Consider the following 15547-nt stretch of genomic DNA (forward strand, 5'->3'; position numbering starts at 1 on the left):
AAGACTCAGAAAATGGAGTAGTGGTTCTCAAAGGTCTTTAGAGTACTTCAAGCAGCCTACAAGCTGGCCTTCCATGGCATTCATGTCTATGTTCTTATGCATTGGTTTACTTAGGATATTTACATTAAAAGGAATTTTCACTAGTATCTCAAGAAAATAAGTTCATTACCTCACAGTAGGGATGCAATACAGTTGTTCTTTTTTTTTCCATAGTGCTGGAGATCGAGTAGCCAAAGGTCTTGTGCAAGTTAGGTAAATGCTCTATCACTGAGCTACATTCCCAGCTTCTCTTCCCTTTTTTATTCTAGTGTTTCTCTCTCTTAACTCTCTTTATTCCCACCCTCCTTACCTTCCTTCTCTATACTGAGAACTTTTACAGGTTCTTAGGTTTTTCAACAACCTAAGAACCCATCTGACTTGCTCAGAAATCTTAACTATTTAACAGTATACTCTAACTAGAGCTGGTTTAACAAAGTAATACTCAGTTAAACTTCCTCTACATCTGTAATAAGGCAGAGAAGAAGTATTTCCACCTGGAAAAAAGTTGCATTGCTTCATCTGGGTTTCTTATTTATTTACTTATTTTGATGGTACTAAGAGTTTGAACTCAGGGCCTTGAGTTTGCTAGGTAAATGCTCTGCCACTTGAGCCATACAGCTGTTAATCTGGACTTTATGATTGCTTAAATTGCATGCAAACCTGTGTGTGCATAGCCATTTTTCTAGAAAAGGGTTAATGTACTTTCATTTGAAAGGTGATGACCTTCAAAAGGTTAAGAAGAATTGTTCTTCAGGATTTCAGGATGCTGAATTTGTTCTATGCTGGCCTTGTTATATTATTAGAATGCTTATCAAATTCTTTCTTTTTAAATAAAAGTGTAGCCATTGCCTCTTAGATTACAATTGTCCTCATTACTAGATTAAAGCTTTTTATTTAAGTTAAAAAATGAGCATTCAAAAATTCATGTAAAATCCATCATTTTAATCTATATACATTTTAAGTTAGGACAGATGTACACTAGTATTTTAAAAATCAAAGAGATGAATAGTTAATCAACAGTAAGGAGCTTAATACATTTTTTTCTTTTGAGACGTTTAAATTTTTATATTTTTGCAGTACTGCTGTTTGAACAGAGGGCCTCACATGTGCTAAGCATACACTCTACCACTGAGCTATATGCCCAGGCCATCCTCTTAAGAGACTTTTGTATGTGATAAGCAGACTAACACAAAGAACTTCAATTATGTCTATAATTTGAATACACATATGCATTTGTGTCTTTGTGTATCTGAGATTTCACTTATAAAAATTAGAAACCAAAGAAAAGTACACCATCACAGTAATACCCAATAGGCTTAGAAGTATTTTAGCAGCAATCCACTACAGCTTAGGCTCTAGTCACCTTTGTCCTCCCCCTGCTTATTTAGCACAGTGCCTTGCACACAGGGAGTGCTGGTTGAATATACTGTAGTTGCTTATGGTGCAACAGGACTTTGGAAGGAAAAGTAGAGGTAACACGAATTTATTCATTGGCATCATTAGTAAATTCTGCTAAAGATGTTTAATCTGGTATATGAATTATTTTTTTTATCATCAAGACCATAAGATTTTGAAGGGACATCTCCACATAAAATATAATGAGGCCTATACTTAATGTAGTAGTAGGTGCTCAATAAATGTTGGATTGATGAGGAGCTTACAGAAACTCATTAATAAACAACATTCATCTCCTTTATTCCTACTAGACCAACTTTCATTAAACCTTAATGCTAAAGTTGGAAAAACATGAAATGCTGCTAAAACAATCACTGGGAAATGGTTAGAAATGAGTCAAACTATACCAAAGAATAGTTTTATTTATATCGTAACTAAATGAAGGTTCTTGAAGGTTCAGACAACAGATAAAAAACGTGGGAAATCCTTTTCCCATGGTAATCTCTGGTTGGTTAAAAACATGTATATTTCAATTAAGCAGACCATATAAGTCTTAACATATAAAGAGAAAACTATTCTGTAAAACTACTTTTCCTGTTTTACTGACTACCCCTTTGGTAAGCAGAGTCCCATCAGCTTCAGGGTTTGAAGCTCTAGGCAAGCAACAGCATAAATCAGAAAAGGCAGCACCAGAATGGCAACCAGAGATGGGTGAAAGGTTGTTAGATGGAAATTGCACGCAAAGAATGGAATTGAAGAGCTGGCATGTTACAGGGTGAATGTCTACAAATTCACACACACGCGATCAGCCCACTCAAGCTGTACATAGGCATCACCCTCAAAACACTCAGTACATTTCTCTGATTGCCAACAGTTCAACAGTCAAGACATTCATAACTAGCCCAGAATACTTTTTTAGGTGGATTACCTTTTATGGTGGATTACCATCTCAAGTACTATTATACAAGTTAAGTGTCAAGAGACCAAACTTCCATAAAAAGTGAAGATAAAGTCAGCAACAACAAGCCATCTCAACTGAAGTTGTGAATTTTTAGGTTCAAATTCTAGGTCAGTTTTTCACTAAGTTGCCTGTAGCCAGGGAGATCAAGAGCATCAGTGCTGAGCTGTACAACACACTAGCACTGCTGCTGTCAACTGACATCACATTCCAATGTCTCCTTTTAAAATGCCTGTTTGCATGCAATGATTTCAAAACAAGGTTTCTAAAGTAACTATTAAGTCATCCCTCTGCATGACTACTCATCAAATGCAGCTATTCCTATCCTTACACACAAATACACAAGCTCCTTATATAAACAAGGTTTCATTATTACTAATATCTACTTTAACAAAAGTACACATTACTTTCTTGGTTACAAAGTTGCTGACCCAGGTGGCCTCAACTTAGCCCTTGACAGTCACTGCAGGCCCAACATAAGCAGCAATGCTGCCCTGTGCCTGGGCAAAGGGTCCCACTTACTTGTTACTGCAATGTTGATTTCTCCTGTTCTAGGAGTGAGCTCCCCATCCTGAGGAAGAGGTGATATTCCCGAAGTTCGCAGGGGCTCAAGGCCAAGGGAGTTGTCGCTGGTGAGGTCACCTAGGGCTGATCTTCGGTTAACTGCTTGGGTTCTGGTGAGCCTTTCCATATCAAATGCTACATGATCAGTGCATGGTAGATTTGGCTGCAAAAATTTCCAGATTAAAAATATTATAAGAACAATTATTTTCTTTCATAACAATCTTCTCTCATATAATCCTAAATGTTTGGTACTCATTGCAAGGGATTTATTGCATTTTTTCCCACAATTTCTTCTAATTTCCCTGTCCATCTATCTTTTCTACTCTCACCTAACAGGTTTTCTTCAAAATGGCCAGCTGATCTCCTGAAGATGATACAAAGGAAAATCAAAATCCACTGGAAAACTGAGAAAACTGACCACTGTAACTTGGTAAAGAAATGACAACATTTTGTGGACATGGTCACAGGCAAGGGAGTTATATCATTATTATAAAGCTGACAAATGTTCAGTTTAAAAAAATAAACTGCATTATTTTGGTGAAAGTTAAATGTTAATGTTGAAGGCCAGCAGGTGACATAAAACACCTCTGTCATCCTATTAACTTCTCTTAAATGCTCCATTTACTGGGTGTTCAGCTTTTTTTTTAGTATCTTCTATCTTTAAACACATAAAACACACAGCTATGAGCTGATCAAATTTGAGAAGACCCAATCCTGAAGGAGAGGTGTACAGCTGTTTGGGTCAAAGTCTACCAATTAAAAAGGGTATAAAAGCCTTCTGATTTAACAATATGAATCATCTAGCTTCCCTAGCAACTTCCAGCTCTTTGGCCTGCAGTAGGCAGCATGCGAGAAGCAGAGTTGTGAAAGGCAGATGAGAGAAGTTTGTATAGAGAGAAATGACAGTCAATCAAACCCCAGAACCAATGGCTTCCAGGGCAAAAGAATGCCATTTTGGATCATCCCAAAGCTCTGTTTTTGTTTTGTTTTTGAAAATTACAGCATAGTATAATAAGTAATGTTTAAAATGATAGGGGAGGTTTATTATACTTAAAAATTATGATAGCTGAATATATTTCTAAAGGATTTTTATTAAAAAAAGGGAAGGTATTAGCACTTGAAAAGCACTTGACTGGAGGCAATGACAGTGTGTTAAGTTAATATTTTCAAATTGTCTACTAAATGTCAGGCAAGATGAAAGGCACACTATATTAAAACAATCTCACATGGGGGTGACTTGTCCTGTCAGGAGACATTTGGCAATGTTGGGAGACTTTTTTGTTGTTGTTAAGAGATGGGTTCTTGCTGGGTGCAGTGACTCAAGCCTGTAATCCTAACCACTTGGGAGGCAGAGATTGGGAGGACTGTGGTTTGAGGTTAACCCATGCAAAAACAATTCAAAAGACCCTATCTCTACAATGGCTGAGTACAGCAGTACCCACCTATCATCCCAGGTACACAGGAAAGCACAAATAGGAGGACAGCAGCCCAGGCTGGTCTAGACATAAAGTGAGACCTTATCTCAAAAATAACCAATGCTAGTGGAATGGCTCAAATGGAGAGGCCCTAAATTCAACCATCATTACTCCAAAAAAAAAAGAGAGAGAGAGGAGGAAGGGAAGAGGGGGAGGGAAAGGGAGAGATGGTGGGGGGGAAGAGAAAGAGAAAGAGAGAGAGAGAGAGAGAGAGAGATAGCGAGAGAGATTTTCTTATGTTGCCCAGGCTGGTTTTAAACTCAAGTAATTCTCCTGCCTCAGCCTCCTAAGTAGCAGTAAGTAGCCGGGGCCCCCACTTGACTTTCTGGACACATTTTTGACTGTTTTGACTGGGAAATAATGCTATTGGATTTAGGAGTAGGGGCTAGGGATGCTACTGCAGTCTGCAATGCACAGGGCAGACTGTTATCTACTTATCTAGTGCAAAAGTGTCATTGAGGCCAAATGGAGAAATCCTGTGTTAAACTACATCATTACTGACATGCTCTCTGGAGACAGAATAAATTGGGTACTATGCCATTCACTGTGCTTAAACTGTGATTTGATAGTATGTATAAAACAGGACTACTTTGATCTTCTTTGGGTTGAAAAGCTAATATGCAAGGTTCATCTGCTGGACCAAATTCAACCTTTTGTTCCATAAGGAAACCATTCATTTATTATTTTTTTGAGATCAGAAAGTATTTTATTTTCCTTTATAAAGCACAACTCTAGGTATGTAATTCTCTTGAGCAAGGAAAGCAAAGAAGTGTCCAAAGTTGTTGACCTGGCTCTTCTCACAGCTGACCTCTATGCAGCACACCTGGTTAACACCCTCGCCAGGTTGTTCATGGTTCCCCAGGGTCGTTGGTCACCATCTGCCTTCACTGCTTATGATTTACCAACACCCAAGAGACCAAAGACAAACTTAAGAGGAATGAACGAAAGTGATGACATAATTTTACTTTATGCCAAATGCAGAAAAAATTACTATTGGATCCAAGTCAAGACTATGTTCTGTATTTGTTGTTGTTTTGCCCAACAGAAGGACATGTTTAAAACTAGACTAGTACAGGTATTAATCTTCTTTTCTAGAGTTTCTTGAGTATGTAAGACTTTGAAGTAATCTGGAAGAAAGGCATCATTACACTAACAAGGCTATATGGCAAAGAAAGCTAGGGTATTCTTGGGAGATTTAATCACATGACCTATTATACCAATTGTAGTACATTATACTATACAAAAGTAGTAACAAAATAGGAAACATACCACAATCCCCAGGGCCTTCAAAATATTAAGTTTGCACATAGGACAGGTACAGTGTTCACTAAGCCAGGGATCCACGCACGATTTGTGGAAAACATGCCTATAAAATAATGGAAATTATGTCATAAATTATATACTGCAAAACTACTAAGTCAAAATGGAAAGAAATACAATTTTAATCTGTTTTTCCTCTTTTCAGCACATTTTCAGTTCTGAAGAGACAAATATTAGGGAACTATTATAATATAGCTTGCAGAAAATCTCCTGAATCCAACCTTATATATTAGCAGCACTATATAATGAGAACTAATAAAGATATGACTGTTTTTGGTTTTGCAGTGCTGGAGATCCAACCCAGGGCCTTGTACATGCTAGGCAAGACCTCTATTACTGAGCTATATCTGCAGCCACCCTCACCAAACCTTTTTTTCTTTTTAAAGAGACAGAATCTCACTGTGTTGCCAAGACTGGCCTCAAACTCTTGGGCACAAGCCTTCTGAGTAGTTGGGACTACTAGGAATTAGACTTTTTATTTTACCAAATTTCAAAAAAAAAAAAAAAAAAAAGAAAAAAAGGACTTGAGGAAACTTAGAAGATATATTAAGAATAAAAGTAATTATACCTTATAAACTAGTTATGCCTTCCATAACACAGACAAATGAAATTTCACAAAAATAATTAAGTCAAGGTTAAATAAAAAGAGTTCTCTGTCAACCTGTGTCAAATATTTGTAAAAGTCACAGAGCAGCTGGAACTGTTTTAGGGAGTTAATTGTACTGAAGAATCAAGTAACACTTAGCTAGCAATTTTCAGCTGAAGTATCAAAGGTGGGTAGGAATGGGTGATTTTCTCTCATATTTAGGAGAACAGAAAGTCACATCCTCGTGATGGAAATAAGTCATTCCTAGAAAAGGAACTTCTGCCCTTTGAAAGGGAGAAAAGACTGAGGGAGCTGTAGAAATTATTCCTCAAACTCAAGCAGTTGTGCACAAGGCTCTGAGAAGCTGCAACCAAGTCTGACAGAAGCAGCCCAGGAGTTCTGGCCAAACCAGGAAGGAGTGGACCAACAAAAATGTTCAAGGCACTTTTGAAAGAAATGCAACAATTTGAGTTTGGTATAAAAGAAAATTTGAGATACACCATGGTGTATGCTCACTATTAATTTATAATTTAATGTTTTGATTGCTGTTTGAAGAATGAAGGTTCTATTTTAAAAAAGCAAGAGGTCTAGAAAACTCAAGTTTTTATTGAGATTTGGGATAAACATTCATGGGTACAATATAGGGTCAATACAGAGTACCCACTCATTACCACTTGATGGCCTTAAAGCCATTTTTTGGGGGATTAAGAATAAAGTCCTTAAAGTCTAAATTTATCAGTCTAGTCCAAAACATGTAGCTAATGCATTTATTCAGAACCTCATCATCCTGAAGACTTTTCTTTAAACCTCAAGGTTTTTACTTATGGGATGGGAAGCCATTAATCTATGGGCAATACCTAAATTAATTTAGAATACGTAAGGTCTCATGTCCACTTCTTTTTACTTGTATCAACATATGAAGGTTCCTTACTGCAGTGCTCAACCAAAAGGGGTATCCCCTGCGTACCATCCAGCAGTACTCAACTATGCCATGGTTGGCTGTAATTGAACATAAACTAGAACAAGGCTTCTTAACCCTTTTGCAGGACACAGAAACCTTTAGTCTGATCTAAGTTGTAGAATCTCCTCCTAACACTTGCATACATATCTTGCATACATCTTGGGGAAGCTTATGAACATCTGAGGGTTTGGCTAGTGCTGGGAGGGGCTGGAGTGGTTAGGAAGGTGCCCCAGGTCAGTTCTGCAAATGGAGGACAATGGGATTTGGAGGGAAGAGGGTATGTTATCTCTGACCAGGGCCACTTTGGTGCTAGAGTGGGAGGAATGCAGGTGGGGCAGGAGCAGCTAAATTTAACCAGCTGTTGGTAGAAACCCTGTTTTAAGCAAGCAGCAGCTGCCTGGGGGTAAACAGTGGGTTGGCTGTGGTACTCTCTGTTCTGGCCAGTGATTTTGCTTTCCTATTACTGGTTGTTCAGAAAGAACAAAATGGTGTATTTAATTTCTAAAGTTGCTGCATGAGTTGAAGGTCCTCAGTCTATCTGTTCCCTTAACCTTAAGTGAGTTGTAAGTGGACTTGTCTTATGTTGGGGTTTTTAAGTAATTGTTTCCTTGCAGTTTGTTGATCTAAAAGAAAAAGTACCCCACTCCACCAGACAATATTAATGCCTCTATGTTGTGGGGTATTGTAGTGAAAGACAACAAAAACTAACTGGCTCTCTAGGGACAAATTAAGACTATCCCCCTTCCCTAGCTAACTCAAAATCTGAAAGAAACATTTATTTTCTTCAAAAAATATGTTCCTTTTGGCTATCTGCCCTTCACCTGCACCCTAGGCAACTACCCTGCCCCCAAACTCTCCTTCCTCTGACCTAGGAATGATCTTTCCACATTCCCCACCAGTCTAGTTTCTGTGCATCTCACCCTGGATCTTCAGTCTCTGCTTCTCACAGCACATCCCTTGCTTCTGAATACAAAGCTGAGCACTTGTACTCTGCACTCACCAGTTTTGACACAAGTCCCCACAAGTCCTGTCACTACCACATCTTGTTGTCTTCTCTCCTTCAGCACCCCTTCTCTTCACCCTCTTGCTTCTGCCTCCTTAGCTTTACTGACTCACCATACCCACTGTGGCCTTTCCCTTCTTTCTAGACAAAGTTCTGCTATAACTACTGGAGGCTCAACTAGCCATCCTTTTTGCCTCCCAGCTGTCTTACCTGAAGAGATGTGGGACAGGGAAAAAAGCCTCTCATGAGGCTGTCTGGAGCAATAAATGTAAACTGCCATGTGGAATGTTAAGGTTACTTTGCCTGTTTAACCATACCTTTCATTCACTCAGGTTAAACAGGCAAAGTAACCTTAACATTCCACATGGCATCCCAATAAATGGGGAGACCGCTTCTGCAGCAAGCTTTCGGGTCCCAGCACATCCAGTGCTATCCTTTCTCACTAGCTGGAGGGTGCACCACAGAAAGCCAGTGACCTCGGAAGGTGGCACCTGGGACAAGAAACCCTTTTCCATTGTTATGAAAGACTCAAATGGTGAAAATACACACAAAAGCCGAAAAGGACCTGGTTCATTTAGGGCTGAGTAGTGTACTGGGACAGAAAGTGGGTGATGTGTTGACAAATAGTGAAACGTGAAAAGGACAAGCATAGCAGAACTTTAACCAAACAGTCCTTTATTCCTGTAAGAAATACTTTGGGATACAGAATGTGAAATGTACAGAACAAAACCAGTAATACTGAAATGGCAGGGCCCTTCTCTTTCCTACTTCCCACTGGCCATGAACTAGAGAGGTCAGAAAAACCTCGGGGCTGGTGCGAGGAGTCTACCCTGGAAGTGAGTTGTTTTCACAGCTCTGCAGCTTCTGGGTGCCATGTTAAGGACCTGGCAAACATAAAAGGATCCAAGATTATTAAAGGTCAGAGACAAGAACTCCTTCCCCTATCCAGGACTGGCAACAGATGCTGTTTGTTAGCTGCCCCTCCTTTGTGTGGGGGGGGTGATCATAGCAATTCAGCCAGTTGGCAGTCAGCTGACTGACCCATTTTAACTCCCAAGCTGGCATCCTAAACATATGTTTATCCAAAAGAGGATTTTTACCTACTAAAAGTTTGTGGCTAACCTTTAAAAAAGGTGACTGTTTCTCAGTTTCTAAGACATGCTGGCTAATATCCAAAGGATGATCAACTGTAATCAACTAATATGATCAGGAGGTCCTAAAACAATGCCAACTGCCATCTGTCCACAATAAATTAGTGTGACAGAGGATGAAAAGTAAAGGTCATGCAGCAAAAAGCCGGCAATCCATAAAAGGTCTGATAGCCATCAACAGAAAAGCTTAATTGAGAATCCAGATAGGCTTCTTAAAAATGAAAGACAGATGGACACAAAGCATCTGGCTGTCATCTTCTTTTACTGAGGTGGAGGGGCAGTGAGTACAGATCCTGCCAAAAGCTGGCTGTGAAGGAGAGAGGGTGCAGGGTGATATGTAGAGGTGATGGGTTTGAAAGAGAGCTTTAAAAAACTGGAATAGGAAATACTTGAGCATGATTAAGTCCTGATGAGCAGACACAGAACAAAATGGAGGGAAAAAATAGTCAATAGAGCAAGGTCACATTGACTGCTGAGCTAGCAGGCAGAGGCTCAGGTAGAAAGAGCAGCATAGACTGCAGGAGGTGCAGGGTGGGTATGGAGGCAGGCACATCTGAAGGTCTGGGGATAGGAAGTTTAAGGAATTCCCAAACCACTGTTTTCTCTATGAAGTTGATGGTGACATTTACTCTACTGAAAGTGAGGCGTGCTGGGTGCCGGTGGCTCACACCTGTAGTCCTAGCTACTCAGGAGGCAGAGATCAGGAGGATCACAGTTCGAAGCCAGCCTAGGCAAATAGTTTGTGAGCCCCTATCTCAAAAAAAAACCCGTTTACGAAAAATAGGGCTGGTGGAGTGGCTTAAGGTGAAGGCCCTGAGTTCAAGCCCCAGGGCAAAACAAAAAAAAAAAAAAAAAAAGAAGAAGAAAAGTGAAGAGCATTGCGGGTGGGGGGAAGAGGAAGGTAAGGTATTTAGGATGAAAGAAAACACTTGGAAGCATTGCTGTGATGAACAGGAAGGGCTAGCCAGGACAGTAGAAGGGCTCTGGAAGTACTTGATGCCTGGCTAGGAATGGAGCCCTGTCTGCCAGGTCTGTTCAAAGCCCTATTGGCAGCTAGTGAGAGGAAGAGCTGCTCAGCGATGTGAGATAAAGGAAGCAGGCCCAGGTTCAAAGACAAAGTAAAGGTATCTTAGGCAGAAGGACTACTAAGCAGAAGCATGAGGTAAGAGTTAATACAAAGGTACCTGAGAGGCATCAACTGGAAATAAGAAGCTTGGAGAAGATTTAGGATAAAGAGGAACATTTATATGTAGATATTCTCTAGGTCCTATAGATCAATGATTATCATCTGGGGACATTTTTCACTTTAAAAACTGAGTAGTGTGGATGCTTTTGGTGTCTAGTGGGTAAAGTTAAAGGATATTGTGAAATATCCTGTGATGCTCAAGGCAGCATTTTCTCCCATCCCCTTTTCCAAACAAAGAATTATCTGATCCCAGATGTCAATAGTGCTAAGACTGAGAACCTTTGCTGTAGGTCAAAGGTTGTTCCAAAATGTTGCTCAATGTAAAAAGTTAATTTTTACTGCACCCGAGGATCACTGGTGTTACCATTTCAGTGAGACAAAACGTTCTGCTGAGCAGGTCAAGCCATGTAGTTAGAGAAAGCTGCAACTTGCTGAGATTTGACAGGTAAGAGTAACTGACAACAGCTGGCTCCAAAGCAACATAAGAGGTCTCACACAGGGCCGGGCACTGGTGGCTCACGCCTGTAATCCTAGGTACTCAAGAGGCAGCGATCAGGAGGATCACAGTTCGAAGCCAGCTGGTGCAAACAGACCGGGCTGGCTTTGAGACCCTATCTCGAAAAACCTTATTATAAAAAATCTGGTCAGTGGAGTGGCTCAAGATGAGGGCCCTGAGTTCAAGCCCCAGTATTAAAAAAAAAACAAGTCTGACACACAGGGCAGTAAGCATGTCTATTCAAAAATAAGGACCAACTATATAACTGAACAGTGCCATAACTAGGGGTACAAAGAAATTCCGTTAAGTCTGCCAAAATTTCTAAAATTCAAAAGCAGACCACAATCATGAAGGCTGAGAATAAGTTCTCTAGTTTCAGTTGCAGAAACAGTGAATATCAACCAAAGTTTTGGGCCTCAACGGAGGGACTGGCCTTGGAGCATGAGAATCACTCAGGAACTTATTATGAACAATATGTTGGACTTTTCCACTTGGGTGTTTCTGAAAACTCTCTTACTGATCCTGATGTGTATGTAGTCAGGTTTGGAAAGGTCTGGGTTAAATTGAGAAAAAAAGAGAAATCAGAATGAAACTGTGGAAAAGCCAAGGCTTTAGGGATAGAGAGAATGAGAGCAAGTTTCCCAGAATCATTTATTTTAGGCTGAGACTTCCCTGAGGAAGACACTCTCATTTTAGTAATAACCGTGAATGGCTGCTCCCCTACCCAATTATGTACCAGATGGTTCCAGAGGATCCTGGGCTCAGATAGGAAGACAGACTTTGTAAAGTCTTGGCTTCTTCCTGGTTAAAGCAGGCATCTGTTGATTATGCTTTATAATATATCCTACTGATCCTTTTCCTGATTTGATTTGTGTATGTATTTCCTTTAGTCTCATGTTTTTAGATTATAAATGACTATAAGTGAGGGAAAATGGTCATTATATAATTTAATTTTCTATAGAATGGCTTACATTTAGTTTGATAGATTTTCTTTTTTATGTAAACTAGAATGATTTGCCTAGAATCTTGGATTTCTATTTCAGTATTCAGAGTTCTTCTTAAGTTCTATGATTTAAAGACATACAAACAAACAGATCTTCCTAGGCTCAGAGTAGATCACTCTGTGAATAAATAAAATAGGACCAGTAGCCTCATGGAGGTAACTATTCATAATTATTTCACCAATTCACATGTATTATAGGCTGAGTTATATCTTCTAAAGAAGAGAGAGGAGAAGAAAGGAAAAGTCTTTGATTCTAGGTTTTTCACTAGGTGATTTTATATTTTGCTAGTTGACATTTACAATCATGTATCTTAATATTTCCCATTTCCTAGCTTGGGATAGGACCATGTTGGAAATCAACATGCTTATTAAGACAATTTGCTCTTTTCAGGCATCAAAGTTCCTGTGGACACTCTCCTTCTGGAGGGAGGTATGTGGTCCTATGCAAGGAGTGTTGACATTAAAAGTAGCCCTCTGGCATTTCTGAATGGTAGGAACCTGAAATCTACTATTGGCTCCACTGTCCTTTACTATACAATGGTGCTATGGTTTGGGTATGGTTTGAGTTTCCACCAAGGGTCCACTGTGATTAAAGGTTTGGTCTTCACGATGGTGGGGTTGGCAGGTGGTGGAACCTTTGGAGGATGGGATCTAGTGGGAGGTCCTTAATCACTGGAGGTATGAGGTCTTTCTTGTGAGAATCCCTTTTGGTAGTTCTCATAAGAGAGTTGTTACAAAGGAGCAAGCCTGACCTACTCGTCCTCTTATTCTCTGCTCCTTCAAGAGGTACTGCTTGCTCTATATGGGCTTTCACTGTGCTGTGCCACCAGCTGTCTACCCAGAGGCCAAACCAATGGGGTATACCAGATCTGGGACTCTGAACCGCCAAAACTGTGTGTTAAATAAACTTTCTTTTCTTTGTAAGTAGTCTGTGTCAGATTTTTGTCACAGTAACAAAAAACTGACCAATACGTATGAGAGAAAGACTTAGTACAGATTCCTAGAGTTGTAGAACTCTGAGCCAGGTGAATGCATTAGAGTCCCTGATGATGAGCTCTGATTAAAGATGGAGAAAAACAAGAGGTTGTTCCTCCCCTTTCCCCACCTAGCCCGGGAGCTGGGGATCAAACCCAGGGCCTTATACACGCTAGGCAAAGTCTTTACCACTATCTCCCCAGCCCAGAAGACTGTTTTTGAAAGCCAAAGAGCTCACATATAATAGAAACACTTAGGTAACAATTCATCTGGAGGTTGCATCAAGTGTTTTTAATGATACATGTGCAATCAGTTCTTGGGAGGCAGCACTGCTCACTATTGACCACAACCTCACAACCTCTCATCAGGAACAATGTGCAGCAGGGCTGTGGCCCGCTATAGTAGCCATTGGTTAGCTGGCTCTCAGAAGCAAGTGGACACCCCCTCTGGAAGGGAAACATACAAATATTAATACCATTCTTTTGAAACAGAGAAAGGCTACATACTTGCAGGGGAGGATCCGAACAACATCATTCTGCTTATAGCTCTCTATGCAGACTGCACAATGATCAAAGTCTGGGTCTGTTTCCTGAAACAAAAAGCATAGGAGCAAAAGTCACATGCTGAAAGTGTACAAGTGAAGATGTAATTATGCCAAGACTGCTTCTATGGCAACTATGGTAAGTGGTTATAAAGTGAAAGTTATTAAGAATAATTTAGTAAGTTTGCATTTGTTCAAGTATTCTGTCCCAAATTATATCTAAGCTAATCTATTTCATCTTAAAGTTATTTTACAATCAATACTAAATCTGTTTATAGCATGTCTTAGAAAAAGTCAGAATTCTAATGATTTTCAAGATTCACACTGGCTATCACCTTGAACCATCATGTCTCCTCCCATGACTTCCACTGCATTACCGAGTTGTCTGAATAGGTTTTACTGTATACCCTACAAAATCTGGGTCTTCATAAAGAAGCTCACATTCTCAATCACCTCTTTAAGTATGGGCACAAAGGATGGTTCCCATAGTAGAACATTATCTAGAGACCCACTCTAAGTACAGGAGCTGTACTTTTGATCACAGATATGGGATATGGAAGAGTCATTTGCTCAACTCAAGTCAGCCTCGTGTTTGGTCACCAGGTTAACTGATTTCCTTCCTCCTCAGGGCTGAGGAGGGTTCTACCTGACTTATCAAAAACCACAGCACATGAGCAACCCAAACTTGGGAAGGTACAACTATCTGCTGTGTCATTGCCATTTGGACTGAAACTCAGTGGGTAATTCTTGGCAGGTCTAGGAGATACAAACTGACAAGATGGGGTGGCTTTAATAATTACAGAAATGACTGTTTTGTGCTAGCCTTGGGGTACAGATAGGTAGGTTATCTCACCTCTAGGAATTTCAGATTAAAGGCAGCTGAAGGTCACCAGGTTAAGAAAGCATATTGGTTACCACTCCTCTGGGGTTAAGTGTAGCTGTTTTAATGTAGCTTGTAATTTCTGCAAGTGACTCCTTTTTCTTTCCTAAACTAAGCCCACTGAGAGTGTCTTTACCTCTGGAGCTGTGTCAAGGGCAACTAGATATGGTATTGTCAAGGTAATGAGAACAAGAATGGGTAAAGTCCATGAACGTGGTAGAACTTAAGAAGATGAAGAATCATCTGAAATCATCCTTTTCAGAGCTTTCTGCTAAAATGTTAAGTGTTGGACGTGGGGTAGGAGACAGTTTTCATTTTATTCCTTTAGAGAAGCAAATTTTTCATCCTCGGTATTCTTGAATATACTGAATGTAGGAACTAACCTTAAGGTGCTGTTTTGCACTTAGTGAGGCCAAGCTAGGGTCTACTATAACTTGAGCTCCGTCTGACTGGGAGATTCTAGTTTACAGTCTCAGTCATAGCCTTTGATGCCCGTAAGCATTAGGCCCAACTCTGACAAATTGCATTCCTCTTCTTTGAAAGTGTTAGAGAACATTTTGTTAACTGAAATGCCCTAGAATTGTATGTCTTCAGTTCTCCATTTAACTTGTTATAAAACAAAAACCAAAAGAGATGCTGCAAAATCACAAGAAATATAAGAAGAAAACGCACATCTCCTAGCCTTTATGTACCAATAGTTCTACTAGAATTCTTGGAAGATGTATGCTAGGTTTTAGCAGAAGAAAACTATGAAAAATACAGCTAGAAAAACTGTAAGTAGTCTAGTGATGCTACCTACTAATGGCAGAGCATTTGAAGTCCAGGAGAGTCAGAGGGCTGACTGAAGGGCTTCCAGATAACAGGCATAGTAAGAATAATACTTCCAAGAGAAAGTAAAGTTATTTCATTACTGTACCTTATCGCCTTTTTTTACTGTTCTGGTTGTCAATTTACTGATGGCTTTCTTGGCTGCATCTCCAAGACGACGCTATGAAAATGGCAAATAAAAAGACA

General features: G+C 39.8%; 1 protein-coding gene across 2 annotated transcripts in view; it reads right to left on the reverse strand.

Annotated features, from left to right (window-relative positions):
• The window catches only part of Rnf130 (ring finger protein 130), a 114896-nt gene that overhangs the window by 32359 nt on the left and 66990 nt on the right, over positions 1 to 15547 (reverse strand). For both annotated transcript variants that reach the window (XM_074057469.1, XM_074057468.1), the window contains exons 4-7: positions 15450 to 15521; positions 13619 to 13701; positions 5701 to 5797; positions 2915 to 3119 (exon numbers count right to left, since the gene is read on the reverse strand). In XM_074057469.1, the coding sequence (XP_073913570.1) occupies positions 2915 to 3119; positions 5701 to 5797; positions 13619 to 13701; positions 15450 to 15521 (457 nt within the window). The remainder of the gene's footprint in view (positions 1 to 2914; positions 3120 to 5700; positions 5798 to 13618; positions 13702 to 15449; positions 15522 to 15547) is intronic.

This window comes from Castor canadensis, chromosome 16 (assembly GCF_047511655.1).
Source record: "Castor canadensis chromosome 16, mCasCan1.hap1v2, whole genome shotgun sequence".
NCBI lineage: Eukaryota > Metazoa > Chordata > Mammalia > Rodentia > Castoridae > Castor > Castor canadensis.